The sequence below is a fragment of the Bombina bombina genome, chromosome 12 (assembly GCF_027579735.1).
Source record: "Bombina bombina isolate aBomBom1 chromosome 12, aBomBom1.pri, whole genome shotgun sequence".
Taxonomy (NCBI): domain Eukaryota; kingdom Metazoa; phylum Chordata; class Amphibia; order Anura; family Bombinatoridae; genus Bombina; species Bombina bombina.
This window is the reverse complement of record NC_069510.1, coordinates 30,409,264-30,427,416: the sequence shown is the minus strand read 5'-3', so window position 1 is coordinate 30,427,416 and position 18,153 is coordinate 30,409,264. Positions and strand designations below refer to the sequence as shown.

Genomic DNA, 18,153 nt, shown 5'->3' with positions numbered 1-18,153 from the left:
TGCTTACCTGATAAATTTATTTATTTCTGGATATGGCGAGTCCACAACTTGAGTAATTACTGTTGGGAATATCACTCCTGGCCAGCAGGAGGCGGCAAAGAGTACCACAGTTAAACTGCTGCTAAGTATCACTCCCTTACCCACAACCCCCAGTCATTCGACCAAAGGGAAATGGAGAAAAAGGAGTAACACAAGGTGTAGAGGTGCCTGAGGTTATAGTCAAAAGAACAACTGTCTTAAAATAAAGGGTTGGGCCGTGGACTCAAGTTTCATTTTTGAAAGCCCAAGAAGAGGAAACAGCTCTTGTGGAATGAGCTGTAATTCTGATAAAATAGAATTAGTGAGTAAGCGCTAAAAGCTAAATAGGTTATGACCACTCTATCTTAAAAGCGTGATTTAATACATACAATTAGATACAATTTAATACAGCAGGTAAATAGATAAAAACAATCCTAAAAACTACATGGATCCATAATAATAAAACGTCTAATCTAATAATATATAAAACAGGCAGATAAAATCAAATATGATAAATCTCACAACAATTTTATACAACAATTAGAAATACAAATTATGGATATAAAGATTATCCTCAACAGGGGATATGTCAAAAATTAAGTGTAGATCAAAAGGTGTCTAAAAGTTCTCAAAAATGAGGATGCAATAAATATAATGAACCAAACAGTGTTCAAGAAAATTGGCCAAAAGCAAGTGAGTAGTCATAATGTCTTACTAATATATAGTCCAATCTACAATTCCAATGGGTGACGATAAAGAAAAATGTGGCAATAAAAATTATCCAAAAATGTGCCTTTAACAAAAATAATAAACAATCCAACTGTGTGAAGATAAAAAACAATGTGGCTGATAAAAAGTATGTGTCAGATAAAATTATCCAAATGTGCCTTCAAGAAAAATAGTAATCCAAAAGTGTGAAAAAGTGCAAAATATGTATAGAAATCAAAAATCAGAACTGTTCCATATTTAGAACTTCATAGTGGTTATCCTAAAAATATGATGGTGATAGTTATATCCAATAAGTAATAGTGCGTGAAAAATAATTAAAAAAAGTAAAAATGGATGTGAATCCTGTAATTAAACAGAAAAAAACAGATGTAGTATCAATCATAAAACCATGAAATATTGCTTACCAATAAGTCAACGCGTTTCGGTCCTTAGCAGACCTTTATCAAGAATGAGCTGTAATTCTCTCAGGAGGCTGCTGTCCAGCAGTCTCATAAGCCACACGAATTATACTTTGTAATCAAAAAGAAAGTAGTAGCAGTAGCTTTCTGACCTTTACGTTTCCCAGCGAAACCGACAAAGAGGGCAGAGGACTGGTGAAAATCCTTAGTCGCCTGTAAGTAGAATTTAAGAGCACGTACAACATCCAAATTGTGTAACAAACGTTCTTTGGAAGAAGGAGGATTAGGACACAGAAAGGGAACAACAGTTTCCCGATTGAAATTACTATTAGAAACAACCTTAAAAAGGAAACCTAACTTAGTACGAAGAACCGCCTTATCAGCATGAAAAATAAGATAAGGGGAATCACACTGCAGAGCTGAGAGTTCAGAGACGCTTCGAGCAGAAGAGATAGCAACAAGAAATAAAACCTTCCAAGATAACAACTTAATGTCTATAGAATGCAACGGCTCAAACAGAGCCAGCTGTAAAATTTTAAGAACAAGGTTAAGGCTCCAAGGAGGAGAAACAGACTTAAAGACAGGCCTTATTTTGAGCAAGGCCTGACAAAAAGATTGCACATCTGCCAAACGTAATGTAGTAAAACTGATGAAGCAGAAATCTGATCCTTCAGGGTACTTACTGAAATTCTCCAGGTCTTCCTGAAGAAAAGATAAAATTCTAGGAATTCTAATTCTACTCCAAGATTAGCCCTTGGATTCACACCAATAAATATATTTACGCCATATCTTATGGTAAATCTTTCTAGTAACAGGCTTGCGAGCCTGAATCATGGTCTGAATGACTAACTCAGAAAAACCACGCTTAGACAGAATTAAGCGTTCAATCTTCAGTCAGTCAGCTTCAGAGAAACGAGATTTGGATGAAGAAAGGGACCCTGAATCAGGATATCCTTCCTCAGAGGTAGTCTCCAAGGTGGGAGAGATGACATCTCCACTAGGTCTGCAAACCAGATCCTGCAAGGCCACACAGGGGCTATTAGAATCACCAACGCCCTCTCCTGGTTGATACGAGCAATAACTCATGGAAGGAGAGCAAATGGAGGAAACTGATATGCAACCTGAAAAACCAAGGAACCGCCAGAGCATCTATCAGAACGGCCTGCGGATCTCTTGACCTTGAACCGTACCTTGGAAGCTTGGCCTTCTGACGGGACGCCATCAGATCTAACTCCGGCACCCCCCATTTGAGGACTAAGCTGGAAAACACCTCAGGATGGAGTTCCCACTCCCCGGGATGAAAAGTCAGTCTGCTCAGAAAATCCACTTCCCAGTTGTCTACTCCTGGAATGTGGGTGGCAGATAGACAGCAATTGTGGGTCTATGCCCACTGAAGAATCCTCCTTAATGGCTAATGAACTCTGAGTACCTCCCTGGTGATTGATGTAAAATACAGAGGTTATGTTGTCTGACTGGAACCTGATAAACTGGGCTGAGGACAACTGAGGCAAAGCCAATAGAACATTGCAAATCGCCCTCAACTCCAAGATGTTGATGGAAAGAGCAGACTCCTCCCGAGTCCAAAGGCCCTGAGCTCTTAAACAAGTTCCAGACTGCTCGCCTCCCCAGCAGGCTGGCGTCTGTGGTCACAATCACCCAGGAAGGTCTCCGAAAGCATGTGCCCTGAGACAGATGTTCAAAATCCACCACAGGAGAGAATCCCTTGACGACTGATCTAACTCTATTCTCTGAGATGGATCAGCATGGTCGCCATTCCATTGTCTGAGCATGCACAACTGGAGAGCTATCAAATTGAATTGAGCAAAAGGAATTATGTCCATGGAAGCCACCATCAGACCGATTACCTTGATACATTGAGCCACTGAAGAAGGAGCAGTAGCCTGAAGAGAGAGACAAGCGGAAATTATTTTGTTTTTCCTGACCTCTGTCAGAAAAATCATCATTAGAGAATCTATTATGGTCCCTAAGAACACTACTCTTGTAGTAGGGGAAAGGGAGCTTTTTTCCAGATTCCCATTCCAAACGTGGGAACGAAGAAACAACAACAATATCTCTGTGTGAGATTTTGCTAGTTGAAAAGATGGTGCCTGAACCAATATGTCATCCAGGTAGGGTGCTACAGCAATTCCACAAGAATGGATAACTGCCAAGAGTCCCCAGAACCCTTGAAAAAAATCTGGGAGCCGTGGCTAGACCAAATGGAAAGGCCAAGAACTGGAAATATTTGTCCAGAAAGGCAAATCTCAGGAATCTGTGATGGTCCCTGTGAAAAGGAACATGAAGATAAGCATCATTTAGGTCTATGGTTGTCAGGAACTAAGCCTCTTGTACTAAAAGGAAAAATGGAGCGTAAAGTCTCCATCTTAGAGGATGAAACTTTGATTAACTTGTTTAGACACTTCAAGTCTAGAATGAGACGTAAAGTTCCCTCTTTTTTTGGGAACCACAAATAGGTTCGAGTACAACCCCAGACCCTGTTCCTGCACTGGAACTATCACTCCCAGGGATGAAAGATGCTGTATACATTTCAAGAACGCCTCTCTCTTTATCTAGTCTGCAGATAATCTTGAGAGAAGGAATCTGCCTCTGGGAGGAAAAGTCTTGAATTCCAATTTGTAACCCAGGGATACTATGTCCACAGTCCAGGGATCTGGGACATCTCGTATCCAGGCTTGGGAGAACTGATAAAGTCTGCCCGCACCTGATCCGATTCGGGAGCAAACCCTTCATGCTGATTTGTAATCAGCTGCGGGTTTCTTTGATTGTTTACCCTTGTTCCAAGACTGATTGGGTTTCCAAGAAGACTTAGATTGTTCCTGCTTGGAAGAAGAAGGGGAAGGCTTTCCTCTGAAGTTATGAAAGGAGAAAAAATTACTCCGACGTCCTTTAGGCATTTTCTTCTTATCTTAAGGTAGAAAAGACACTTTTCCACCCGTAATATCAGAGATAATTTCTGCCAAACCGGGTCCAAACAAGGAATAGCCAAAAGCTTTTATTTAGAGGAAACGTCCGCAGACCAGGATTTCAACCATAACGCCCTGCGGGCTAGGACAGCGAAACTAGAAGTTTTAGCTCCTAGTCAAACAACCTGTAAAATTGCATCTGCAATAAAGGAATTGGCCAACTTAAGAGCTTTAATCCTATCTTGAATTTCATCCACAAAGTCTCTACTTGAAGAGAATAAGACAAGGTGCCGAACCAATAAGATGCCGCACTAGTCACGGTGGCAATACACACCACAGGTTGCCATTGGAGACCTTGATGAACATAAATCTTTTTTCAAATAAGCCTCCAGCATCTTGTCCATCTGATCCATAAAAGGGCAGCTATCCTAAATAGAAATAATGGTTCTCTTAGCCAGAGTGGAAATGGCCCCTTCAACTTTGGGTACAGTAACTTTAATAGAGTCCTCGACAGGAAACATTTTCTTAAAAATGGGAGACGGGGAAAAAAAAAGACACCCCTAGTTTCTCCCATTCCTGTGAGATAGTCTCCCTAGCACGGTCCGGCACAGGAAAAACCTCAGAAGTGGAAGGTTCATCAAAGAAACTATTAAGTTTACTAGATTTCTTAGGAGTGACGACAGGGGTATCGGAGTCATCTAAAGTAGCTAAAACCTCCTTTAACAATACACAAAAGTGTTCAAACTTAAATCTGAAGGATACCACCTCAGTCTCAGAAGAAGGAATTATACTGTCCGAATCTGAGATTTCACCCTCAGAAAGTACCGATGTATCTTCCTCATCAGACTTATGAGAAAGGGCAACTTTGGAAGCAGAATTGAGGACAGGCACCCTACTTTCTGATTTTCTAGACTTCTTCTTGCGTTTTCCCTGTAATCTGGGAATGGCAGCTAATGCGCAGATACTGTTGAAGATACCTGGGCAGCAATTTCTGCTTTTAAATAAACTCCACTAGGAGTTATAGAGAAACCGCAGGGCACTGCATGTGACGCCATTGAGGCTTGGGAAGTAGCAGGAGAAAGCGGATGTATTATTTTAACAGCATCATCCTGAGATTCATCAGGTTAAAAAATGTTACCTTTATTTTGCAAGGTTTTCTTGACACATGAAGAACAAAATTGCATAGAAGCTGCAATTTGTGCATCTAAACATAATAAGCAGGAATTCATGAGAGCAGGCTCTTGCTCCATATCAGACATGTTGTGAAACAAAAAATAAACTTGTAGAGATAAGTTTCAATGTTTTTAATACTCAATTAAAATAAGCCAATTAGGATTGATCCCCAGCTAAAATTATGTTAGAAAAGTTAAGAAAAAACACTTAATAAACATCAAATTAACTTCTAAAATAACCCTCAGGCAACCCCACACCTCAATTACTGAAGTGCCTTACCGCTGCCGGATCACCCAGAAATGGAGAAAAACAAAATTTTCCTCAGAAACGTTATGAAGTAAAGCCGGTCATGTGACCGTAACTTTCGAGCTTAAATTACTGCTGCAACACAGAGAGGCACTAAAAAAAGCTTCCTGGTACACGGAGTACCAGAAATAACCGTTTATTTTTTGCTTTTTTTTAAACCTGGCAGTTTAAAATGTTGCATCATTTAATTTTAAAGCAATGGGGAAATAAGATGCTGAAATAGAAAATTCAGCCTTACTTTCAGTTTAAACTTGTATTGTTTTATCAAATATATATGTGTCAGAAAACCCTTTCTTTTTAAAAGAGTTTAAATGTTAGTCTCACACATGCTACAGTGCCTGCTTCATGCCCCAGTGTAACCCATACAACAGGATTATCTATTTCTCAATAAAAAGCAGTGTATTTTAATTTGTTAAGTGCATGGTCTCCCCAACTGGAAGAAAAAGCACTTACCTGCTCCGCTGTCCGGCATGTAGACAGTTACAAGGTATGAGAAGACACAGTTCTTCACAGAGACCTTTGAAAAAGAAAGAACAGAGTAGCCAACTCTGGCTTTCTAAACTAGGGCAGCAATTGTAAGGAAAACGCAGTAAGTACCTCTTTACAAATTCCTAACTGCTTTAAAGCCAGCACTACCTGCCTGCAAGGAATGACATGGAATACAGCTATACCCCAAAACCTGCTTGCAGATTAAATCAAAATTTTTGTTCAGACACCTAAACTTCACCTCCTCCATGCACCGAAGGCAAAGAGAATGACTGGGGGTTGTGGGTAAGGTAGTGATACTTAGCAGTTTAACTGTTGTGCTCTTTGCCTCCTCCTGCTGGCCAGGAGTGATATTCCCAAAAGTAATTACTCAAGCCGTGGACTCACCATATCTTAGGAAAGAAATTGGGATTTATCTTCATGAAAGAAAAATATGTTCTACTTCTGGAGAAATTCAGACTTGCTTTCTAAAGGTACAAGTAAAAAAACAAACAAACAAAAAAAAAAAAAAACACATCCTCAAAACTTAGATAAACTTTCTACAAAACTCTAAAAACAAGCAGATCATAAAATGCCAAAGAATAATCGGGAAATTAAAAGCTGGGTACAACCCCTTTAAAAAATAAATTGGGCATGATTTCCAAAAGCAAAGAAATATTTAGCAAATCTAACTTCATACAAGTTAGCAAAAAGTGACAACAGTGCACAGGCTACAGATTTATAATGTTTCATTTTCCCAAAATTTAATTTAAAAAAGTGCATTAAAAAATGTAAAAGGATTTCATATTAAAAGTGGGATCTGCAGCTGTTCCTTGTGTAAGGAAATTCTGCCCGACAACAACAGAATTGCACAGCCATTATAGTTTCGCCATGCATAATTTAAAACATGTGGGCTGATCTTTTTTTCTAACCTTTCTATAAGAGGTTACACTTTAAGGGCACATGTAATTTATCATCCCAGAAGTGTTATCAAAAACAAAAAGTGTGTGTGAGATTATTTATATATATATATATATATATATATATATATATATATATATATATATATATATATATATATATATATATATATATATATATATATATATATATATATACACACACACACACACACACATTTTGTTATTAGGTTAAGCCCCATTACAATTTCTTTTTTTAGGCCAATCCAAAGCGCTGTCCCCGAGTACATACACAGATAGATAGATATATATAGATATATATATACATACATACATACACACACACACACTTTATTTGAGTGCAAATCTGAAATATTTGTTTTCAGCTTTTGGCAGCCATGATTCATTACCTTTCAAAAAGAATATTTGAAACCATTGAGCGATAGGAAGAATGTCATTCATTGCAAATAGACAAACCGGTGATCAAGAGCACTTGTACCACGGAAACAGTCTAACACATCTATCTAAAGCACTGGTTTTCAAACCTGTCCTCCCCAACGGTCCAGGTTTTCTGGATTACCTTGGGGTGAGAGCAAGTAAAATAACTTTACTAAGCAGCTGATTATTTCACCTGTGCTCCAGTTCAGATAACCTCAAAATGTGGCCCGCTCGGAAGGTCTGAGGACAGGTTTGAAAACCAGTGATCTAAAGCAAAGCCAAAAACTCAACACTAGGAAGGAAAATGCAATGAAAACTAAAACGGTTCACCAAGTACTGCGGATCCAACCGATATAGATAAGATATTTTATAAGAAAAAAAAATGCATTGGAACCTTATTATTTATTTATTAAATTGTAATGCTGGTGTATGAAGTGGGATACTTCTGTAAATTAACTATATAAACTTATTAATGAAAATTTTCAATATAGCGCTAGATACTTGAACGGTTGATACAACACAGGGTTCGATTTATGAATCATTGAAAGAAGCTTTGGAACAGTGTTTATAAGCAGTGGTCATGAGATAGCTGCTAACTAATATATTAAAAGGGAGATGAAACTCAAAAATGTTCTAATTTACTTCTTATATCAAAGTAAAGTATTGTTCAGGCAGGACAGCAAATAACTTTTAAAAAACAATTAGAACAGCCTTTAAACCCCTTAACAGCCTTATGTACTTCCATGCCGTCCTTACTGCGCTTGGCTTTAGCTGTTTGGCTTCACTGAAGCCATAACGTCTTCCTAACTGGGATCGCTGGCTGGAGGGCGTGCCTAGCATCATAGGCACTCCCCCCGACCCGATCCCATCATTGAAATTACGCAATCGCATGATCGATAGCTTGATTTTAATTTTTACTTATTTGTTTACATCCGAGCTTTGTTTTTCTATGTAAAGAAATAAGTGAATGGAAAGGGTTAAACTCTTCAAGCTGAAAGCCATTTAATCTGCAACAAAGTAATGCAGATATGAAATGATACCTAGAAATTGTTTACCTGTATTAGCTAACGCATCTGGTTGCACTGCAGCCTGAACCGTAAAACTATGGAACAGCTTCCAAAGTGAACAAGGGTACTCGCGTAAATTGTGACTACTGCCCTGGCATCCAACCCATTCAACACGGTTTGTGAGAAAGATTCCAGATATCTGAAAAGGAAAAAGAAACTCACTATAACCAATATACCAATAAATGACTTTAAGTAGATTTTTTTTTTAAATGTTATAATAGCACTGTAGCGAGTCCTGACTCCTGATTAACAAAAAAACAAACAAATATTTCATCAGGATTTCACAAAATCACAACAATGGACTTCAGGAATACACAGCAAAATAACAGTTATAGGGGAAATGAAAATTTTTCTGTGCAATGTTTAACTAAGCAGTATAAAAACACATTGTACAGTCATTTATATTATCCGCTTTTCTTTTAAATTTACATGTGCAAAATGCACCCCCACGGAGTAGAGTACTTTGTGCATACTTAAGTAAGCATACATTTCTGGTACCGTTACATGCTAAGATTCTGAAACTACTTGGGCCATATAAGAGTCCCTTACTTGCCTTCTTTGACACCTACAGGGCCACAATACAGATTACCGAAAAACTAATGGAATCCAAAGGGCATATGATGCCCTGCTAGACCGCCCCTCCCCCACCAAAAAAATATATAAATACACAACAGACTGCTCATTTGATACACATAAGTTAAAGTGTATTACATTTACAGCAGCTTTTATACTCAAAACAGCCGCATAGGTCGCCAGAAAACAGAATTGTTAAACGGTTATAGTCATCCTTTTTGTGAAATTGCCCACATTCATATTAATGTTCTCTATCAAAATAATAAAAAAAAAAAAATAATAATTATATATATATATATATATATATATATATATATATATATATATATATATATATATATATATATCTTTTTCTGTAAAATTTTGTCGTATTGTTTCTCCATTGTACTGTTATCCTTGTACCCATGGGCAGCGCTGCGGAATCTGTTGGCGCTTTATAAATAAAGAATAATAATTATATATATATTTTTTTTTAGAAACATTACAATCTAGCTTTCATAACCATTTTAAATAAAAAATATATCCTTGCCTATGCATAACAGGATCTGCTAAAAACATTTGTGGCATATTATGTTAAACTAATATTTCATGACATTTCATTGATTATCTTTGGTCTTCACAAAATAAAATGAGCAAAGAGGTCATGGTAGACTTCCTTACAGAAAGACAAATTACACTGTACACTAGATTTTTCTTTGTATAAATGTTTTGTAGATTATACATTTCTGTAGCCCACCTGGGAGTGTTTTTGTAACATAGTATCGTTTTGCTTATTTTTAAATAATATTGTGCTGATTTTCAGACTCCTAACCAAGCCCCAAAATATCAGATGTATACTGAAGTCTACAGACTCCTGCTTGCTCCTGTGTAATGGGTCTTTTCATATGCAGGGGAGAGGCAATGATCTGCTCCTTCTGCTTTCCCAGCCCCTTTCAGTGGGTGTCCCATTCTAACCTCATCAACAGTGCTAAACTGAGAGCTTCTAAATAAGCTTTTAAAAAGCTTTTATATCTGTATTTTCTTCTTTATAGTAGTATCTATTATTACATGCAGTTATCTAGCAGAAACTATATATAACTACAGACTCTAGTTAGCGTACCCGCATTTTGTTGTTGACTATATCCAGGATGGCATCGCAAGGTATTTTGTCCAGTGGCATGCTGACTAGCCACTCCTGCAAGGTTTCCAGCAACTTCATCACATGCGACCGGCCAGGAAACAACTAGACGCAGCAAGAGAAAGAATAATGGAATTAAAATTAAAATAAAACAAACACCCTTATGATGATATTTCCCAAAACAAGGATACAACAAAATAACTAATTATTGTGTGTTCTATTTTGTTACAGAAGATAATTAAAGATTAGCTGAAGCTATGAGCCCCCTTTTGTAAGCGTTGAATGCAGATTCAGGGCCTGAAACCAACTGAAGATTGCAGCTACTTTCGCCACCCAAAGTGTGTTTTCTTTTTATAATTTGTTTAATTTTTTTTAAACTTTGTAAAAATATTTGTAAACTGTTATGTTGGCATACATAAAAAACAACACATTAATGTTAATTTTATTTAGCATTACATTGCATTCGGAAAAAAAGAAACAAAAAAAAAGACACGCTGCAAACTTAATGTCTGCACGTTTTGTAATTTAGACAGTTTAACATTAAATTTGTAAAGATTATATTTACAATGGCACTTGTTATTCAAAAATGTTACATACACAAGGTTTTTTTGTGTGTGATGTAAATTAATGGTATATTTAATTAATACTAGTTTATGTTTAAATTATAGTACCGTATCTTTAGAGTAGGCAGAGAATTAAATAGTTTGTTCATTTTTTTTTAAAACCTTTTCGTATTTATCTTTTTCCATTTTATTATCATGATGCTATACAGTGCCTTTGGAAGCCGCTTCATACTACCATCTTCTAACCTAAGTATACAATGCAACTACCGACAAGCCATGCACGAGCTATTCCTTATAAGTGCATGCTTATTATTATCCTTTGTAGACTATGATTTAGGATTTGCAGCAGGCAATATGGCACCTAGTGATTGAAACGGTCTTCTGCCACAGCTTTAGTAAAATTACAGTGTACACGCATACCAGTTTCATGACTGAAGTTGAAAGTATACAAGCACATACTCATATTAAAAAAGATTCCACAGCTATTGTATTGGAATTTTAAAATGCTTAAAAACACTGTATATAAATATTAAAACAATTAATGATTAGCCACCAATCAGCAAGTGTTCCCCGGTGCTGAACCAAAAATTGTCCGGCTACTAAGCTTACATTCCTGCTTTTCATCATCATCATCATATATTTGTAGAGCGCCAACAGATTCCGCAGCGCTGTAAACATAGTCGGTATACAGGATAGCTTTTGTAGGGATCAAGTGGGTAGAGGGCCCCGCCGAGAGTTTCACTGTTGTAGTCAGCTCTTATGAAAGCGATCTGCAAACAGCTGGGCTCATAGGCTTACATTCTAAGGGGTTCAAGGGGAAAGCAATGGAGTTAGGAAAGGTTAGTGTTGGTTGTAAGCATCCCTGAATAGTAGAGTTTTTAGGGAGCGCTTGAAGCTGTTAAAACTAGGGGAGAGTGTTATGGAGCGAGGCAGGGAATTCCACAAGATGGGGGCCAGTCTGGAGAAGTCCTGTAAACGGGAATGTGAGGAAGTAACAAAAGAGGAGGAGAGGAGGAGATCCTGAGCTGATCGAAGGGGACGGGAGGGGGAGTATCTGGAGACAAGTTCTGAAATGTAGGGGGGAGCAGAGCAGTTGACAGCTTTGTATGTCAGAGTGAGGATTTTGTGTTTAATCCTAGAGGCAAGAGGAAGCCAGTGAAGGTATTGGCAGAGAGGCGCAGCAGATGAAGATCGACGAGTAAGGAAGATGAGCCTGGCAGAGGCATTCATAATGGATTGTAAAGGAGCTAGGCGGCAGCTAGGTAGACCAGAGAGGACGGAGTTGCAGTAGTCGAGGCGGGAAAGGATGAGAGAGTGGATTAAAATCTTAGTTGTATCTTGTGTAAGGAAATGTCTAATTTTAGCGATGTTTTTAAGGTGGAAGTGGCAGGCTTTAGCCAAGGACTGAATGTGAGGAATGAAGGAAAGATCCGAGTCAAGTGTGACCCCAAGACATCGGGCATGCGGGGTAGGAGTAATGATGGAATTATCAACAGTTATAGAAATTTTGGGGGTGGGGACATTGTAGAAGGGGGAAAAATAAGGAGTTCAATTTTGGAGAGATTTAGCTTAAGGTAGTGAGAGGACATCCAAGATGAGATATGAGAAAGACAGTTAGTGACACGGGTTAGTAAGGAAGGAGGTAGATCTGGTGCAGAGAGGTAGATTTGGGTGTCATCGGCATACAAATTATATTGAAACCCATGGGACTTTATTAAGGAACCTAATGGAGGACGTGTAGATTGAAAAGAGAAAGGGACCGAGGACAGAGCCTTGACGTACCCCAAAACAAAGTGGTAACGGGGCAGAGGATGCTCTGGAGAAGGCTACACTAAATGTACGGTTAGTCAGTCAGATAGGAAGAGAACCACAAGAGAGCTGTGTCGCAGATGTCGAAGGATTGGAGGGTTTTGAGCAGAAGAGGGTGGTCAACAGTGTCAAAGGCTGCAGACAGGTCAAGGAGGATAAGCAGAGAGAAGTGGCCTTTGGATTTTGCTGTAAGTAGGTCGTTGGTAACCTTGACAATTGCTGTCTCTGTAGAGTGATGGGGACGAAATCCAGATTGGAGTGGGTCAAGAAGAGCGTTTAGTGTAAGGAAATGGGATAGACGTGCATATACTAGCTTTTCAAGGAGCTTTGAGGCAAGAGGGAGTAGGGAAATAGGGCGGTAGTTGGATCGAGGGAAGGTTTTTTGAGGATAGGTGTGACCAGTGCATGTTTTAGAGATGAGGGAAATATACCAGTGCTGAGGGAGAGGTTGAAAATGTGTGTGAGTATGGGGGTGAGGGTACCAAGAGAACAAAGAAAATTAATAGGAGTAAAATAGAAAGTTGCTTAAAAAATTGCCTGCTCTATCTGAATCGGGAAAAAAAAAAAAATTGGGTTTCATGTCCCTTTAAATAAACTTCCAGTGAAAGTGTAAAGCGTCAGTGCAGAAGGTCCAGAAATCCGTATACTGAGGGTTTTATTAAAGTGCAATAGTAGTCAAAAAATAACTAACTCTCTAATGCGATACAGTATGCAATTATAAAACTATGGACCTTAATATTGACCCCTTTTTGTACCACACTGCAGAGCAATTCTGGACACTAACAGAAACCGCCGCCGATCCAATCAGCAGCGCTAGTTACACAGCCGATTTGTGCTACTAGCTCTGCTGATTGGATCAGAGGCGTCTTTTTCAACAAAGGACCTGCAGTGCTCTGTGGGTCCCGAGATATTTCTACTGTGTATTTAACCCCTTAAAGTTTGGTCAATAGTTAACCTGTTAATAGTCAGGAACACAAACCAGACTGCTTATTGGTTTATTTCAGTCTTACAAATGTCTGTTTCTATAGACACAATCCGAAAACAGAACAAACACCAAGGTCAGAAATCTCTTTGTGTCCTCATTTCCTTAAAGAAGCTGTAAGTGCTGATCTTTCTATTATCCCCAAAAAACACACACACAATGCCTGAGCACTTCTAATGGATCTGTCCCAGCTAATGCAATTTACTTCAACAGCTCTTAGCAGATAAGTCTTGATGCGCTTATTTAGGTGATAAGCCTCACTTAGTGGCCGATCGCAAAAAAAAGTTAGGTGTCAACAACAGAGACGCTTCTTATTCTTTGCTTTTAGCAAATACGTCTTTTGATATAATCTGTTTTTTTTTTTGCATCATATTCTTTGTTTTGTTTTAAAGGTATCATTATAGAGAATGTTCTTCATTTTATTATTTATTCCCATATTTATACACCTCTAAGGGGTTAATACACTGTTCTCCCCCTACTTTTATTTCTTCTCTTGGCTACTTATAAAATGAACAAAAATATTACATTTATAACACTCACACCAATGTAAAGGTTTCATCTTCCAACCAATAGGCTGCTGGATAAGTCTTTAATCATTGTCAAATTGGTATAAAAGCAGTGGTTAACCTTTCTTTAATTACTTATTTTCTTTCATTTTTGTCATTTGAAGAACGCTATAAAAAAAAAAAAAAAAAAAAAAAAAAACACATCCCCCTCCCCGGCCCTTTTTCTTACATAAATTGCTGCAACTGTTAAATAATACATTTTTACCTGTATGTCCTTTTAAAAGTGTTTTTTTTTTTTATTATTATTTATTTTTAACTAGTTTTTTTTTCTAAAACGCTAGATAGTTATATTGTTCCCAAATTGGATGCTCAATCTTACTGAGCAAGAGAGTGCTCTTCTCTGTAACAGTATATAGAAAGGTAGCAACAGCCATAACCTAAATGTATTGTCCGATCACCACAATTTTTAATCCATAGGCAGACTCCATACCGAGAAAAAAATTAGGGTAAATTGTCCCGTTAATCCATAGGAAGAAAATACTGTGTTCCTAAGAATCCATTTTACCTGCTTATGTGTACTAAATTATTTATAAATAGTTCCTTTATCTTTATATCGGCATATGAAAAAGCTGGTTTTGCCACGGTATCCCTACCTATAGCATAGGCTATAAAAAAAGCTGTGTAAAACATAGGTGTAAGAAGAAATTACATCACCACTGGAAGGTAGGAGAGATAATCAATAAAATATTAAATTTAAATTGTTCTCTTTGGTGTACAGAAAGATAATATAGAAGTATGTCTGTGTACAGAAAGTGGACAAATAGGGAGATCTGATTTCTCTGCAAGAACAACCCATTTTAATAGGTAGTGATTTCAAAGAACAAAAAAAACGGTTATTTCATATACAAAAATAAAATATGAATAAGCAATCTCATACATTTTATACTATGCTGTTATTGGAAATTTTACAGTACACCGTCCCTTTAAAGGCCGGTGTAATCTCACAGGGAACTGAAGAAACTGCTTATAGCCTATTTGCTCCTCTATAGATGTGCTAAATAAAAGGGAAAGTAAAGTCAATATAAATTATTCAGACAGAGCATGTAATTATAAGTCCCTTTAAATGTGCTTCTATTTTCCAATGTACTTTGTTCTTTCAGTATCCATTATTGAAAATAATATTTACATATGCTACACAACTGGGAGCTAGCTGAAGATTGATGGCTACACACATTTGTCTCGTTATTGGCTCACCAGATATGCTCAGCTAGCTCCCAGTAGTGTATTGCGGCTCTGCAGCTGACTGATTAATCTCCTTGCATGGGTTAAACACAAAGTTAAAAACAAAGCAATAGTAAAATGCTTCAACATATGAGGATTTCCATCTTATAAGAACATGGTTTCAATATACAAATTGTCATTCATTTGAATATAATTTTTAAAAACGTTATATATACAAAATAAACAAACAAAGAAAAAAACAAGAAGAAACCGTATGCAATACAGCTAATGCAGCCTGTACTGTAAACAGGCAGGTTTATTGTGTGCAGTCAAGAAATTAAAGGGATGTGAAACACAAATTATTTTCTTTAAGGATTTTCTTCGTTCTCTTGGTATCTTAATTTTGAAAAAAAAAAAAAATGAATGTGAGCTTTGGATCTAGTTAATCATCCTGGATAGCGCTTGCTGATTGGTGACTACCCCCCAAAAAAATGATAAATAGGAGTAAATTAGAAAGTTGCTTTAAATAGATGCTCTGATTCATGAAGAAACGATTTTGGGTGACATATCCCTTTAAGCTGAGTGCTCTCTAAATTTACTATTTTATTTAAAATAAATAGAGTAAACATGGAATCGTGTGTTCAAATGTGCAGGTTTTAAACCAATTACCGGTTTTATACTATTTAAAAAACTAGATATTAATATAGCGCACAACAAACCTGGCATAGGTCAGGAAGTTAAAGGGACACCGAACTCAAATTTTTTATTTTGTGATTCAGATAGAGCATGACATTTTAAGCAACTTTCTAATTTACTCCTATTATCAAATTTTCTTCATTCTCTTGGTATCTTTATTTGAAATGCAAGAATGTAAGTTAAGATGCCGGCCCATTTTTTGTGAACAACCTGGGTTGTTCTTGCTGATTGGTGGATAAATTCATCCACCAATAAAAAAAGTGCTGTCCAGAGTTCTAAACTCATAAAAAAGCTTAGATGCCTTCTTTTTCAAATAATGAAAGCAAGAGAACAAAGAAAAATTGATAATAGGAGTAAATTAGAAAGTTGCTTAAAATTGCCTGCACTTTCTGAATCACGAAAGAAAAAAATTTGGGTTCAGTGTCCCTTTAAGCCAGCGACTTTTGTGCTGTGCTTGGATATTGCAAAACTATTGGGGAATTATTGTAAAATGTGCTGCAGTATAACAAGTAAGATTTACAGGCTTGAGATAAAGACAAAACTTTATTTAAAATAAATATGTACCTTGTAAGCTATTGTAACAAAATCTTTGAATGCCTTTAGTTTCTCCCCCTCTAACGCCTGGTGTCGTGGGAGCTCCACTCTGAGCAGGTAATGCAATCCTGATTCAAGGTCAGCCATGTACAATTTAGACCTTTTTTTTCCACACAAAAAAAAGAAAAAAAAAAGCAGAAGTAAGATTATATTTTAGATTAAAGTAACTTTTTTGTTTAGCTCTGTAGATTACTACAGCACACGGATATATTATTATTATCATCAGGTATTTGTAGCGCTATAAGCATAGGCGGTATACAAGGTAACATTTATAGGGATCAAATGGGTAGAGGGCCCTGCAAAGAGTCGCACTGTTGTTGTTGGCTCTTATGAATGTTATCTACAAACAGCTGGTCTCATAGGCTTACACTCTAAGGGGGTTCAAGAGAATAGCAGTGGAGATAGGAAGGTTAGTGTAGGTTGTAAGCATCTCTGAACAGTAGAGTCTTTAGAGAGCGCTTGAAGCTTTCAAAACTAGGGGAGAGTCTTGTGGAGCGAGGCAGAGAGTTCCACAAGATAGTAGCCAGTCTGGAGAAGTCCTGTAAACGGGATTGTGAGTAGGTGACAAGAGAGGAGGAGAGTAGGAGGTCATGAGCAGAGCGAAGGGGACGGGAGGGAGAGTATCTGGAGACAAAGTCTGAGATGTAGGGGGGAGCAATGCAATTGAGGGCTTTATAAGTCAGAGTGAGAATTTCGTGTTTAATCCTGGAGGCAAAAGGAAGCCAGTGAAGAGATTGGCAGAGAGGAGCAGCAGCAGATGAAGAGCGACGTGTAAGGAAGATGAGCCTGGCAGAGGCATTCATTATGGATTGTAAAGGAGCTATGCGGCAGCTTTGTAGACCAGAGAGGACGGAGTTGCAGTAGTCGAGGCGGGAAAGGATGAGAGAGTGAATTAAAATCTTAGTTGTGTCTTGTGTAAGGAAATGTCTAATTTTAGAGATATTTTTAAGGTTGAAGCGGCAGGCTTTAGCCAAGGACTGAATGTAAGGAGTGAAAGAAAGATCACGTGTGATCCCAAGACATCGGGCATGCGGGGTAGGGGTAATGATGGAGTTATCAATAGTTATAGAAGACGCCTCTGATCCAATCAGCAGAGCTAGTAGCACAAATCAGCTGTGTAACTAGCGCTGCTGATTGGATCAGCGGCGGTTTCTGTTCGTGTCCTGCATTGCTCTGCCGAGTGGTACAAAAAGGGGTCAATATTAAGGTCCATAGTTTTATAATTGCATACTGTATCGCATTAGAGAGTTAGTTATTTTTTGACTACTATTGCACTTTAATAAAACCCTCAGTATACGGATTTCTGGACCTCCTGCACTGACGCTTTACACTTTCAATGGAAGTTTATTTAAAGGGACATGAAACCCAATTTTTTTTCTTTCCTGATATAGAGAATTGGGAGGTGGAGATTTTGTAAGGGGAGGGGGGGGGGACTAAAGAGCTCAGTTTTGGAGAGATTTAGCTTGAGGTAGTGAGAGGACATCCAGGAAGAGATGTGAGAGAGACAGTTAGTGTCATGGGTTAGCAAGGAAGGAGATAGGTCTGGTGCAGAGAGGTAGATTTGGGTGTCGTCAGCATACAAATGATAGTGAAACCGTGGGACTTTATTAAGGAACATAATGATGACATGTAGATTGAGAAGGGGACAGAGGGA

The 18,153-nt window shown here is 37.8% G+C and overlaps 1 protein-coding gene across 1 annotated transcript in view; it reads right to left on the bottom strand.

Annotated features, from left to right (window-relative positions):
* Nucleotides 1-18,153, bottom strand: part of QSOX2 (quiescin sulfhydryl oxidase 2) — an 89,814-nt gene that overhangs the window by 25,361 nt on the left and 46,300 nt on the right. Inside the window, exons 8-10 of the mRNA XM_053696127.1 lie at nt 16,470-16,599; nt 10,111-10,233; nt 8,427-8,577 (exon numbers count right to left, since the gene is read on the bottom strand). Of these exons, the coding sequence (XP_053552102.1) occupies nt 8,427-8,577; nt 10,111-10,233; nt 16,470-16,599 (404 nt within the window). The remainder of the gene's footprint in view (nt 1-8,426; nt 8,578-10,110; nt 10,234-16,469; nt 16,600-18,153) is intronic.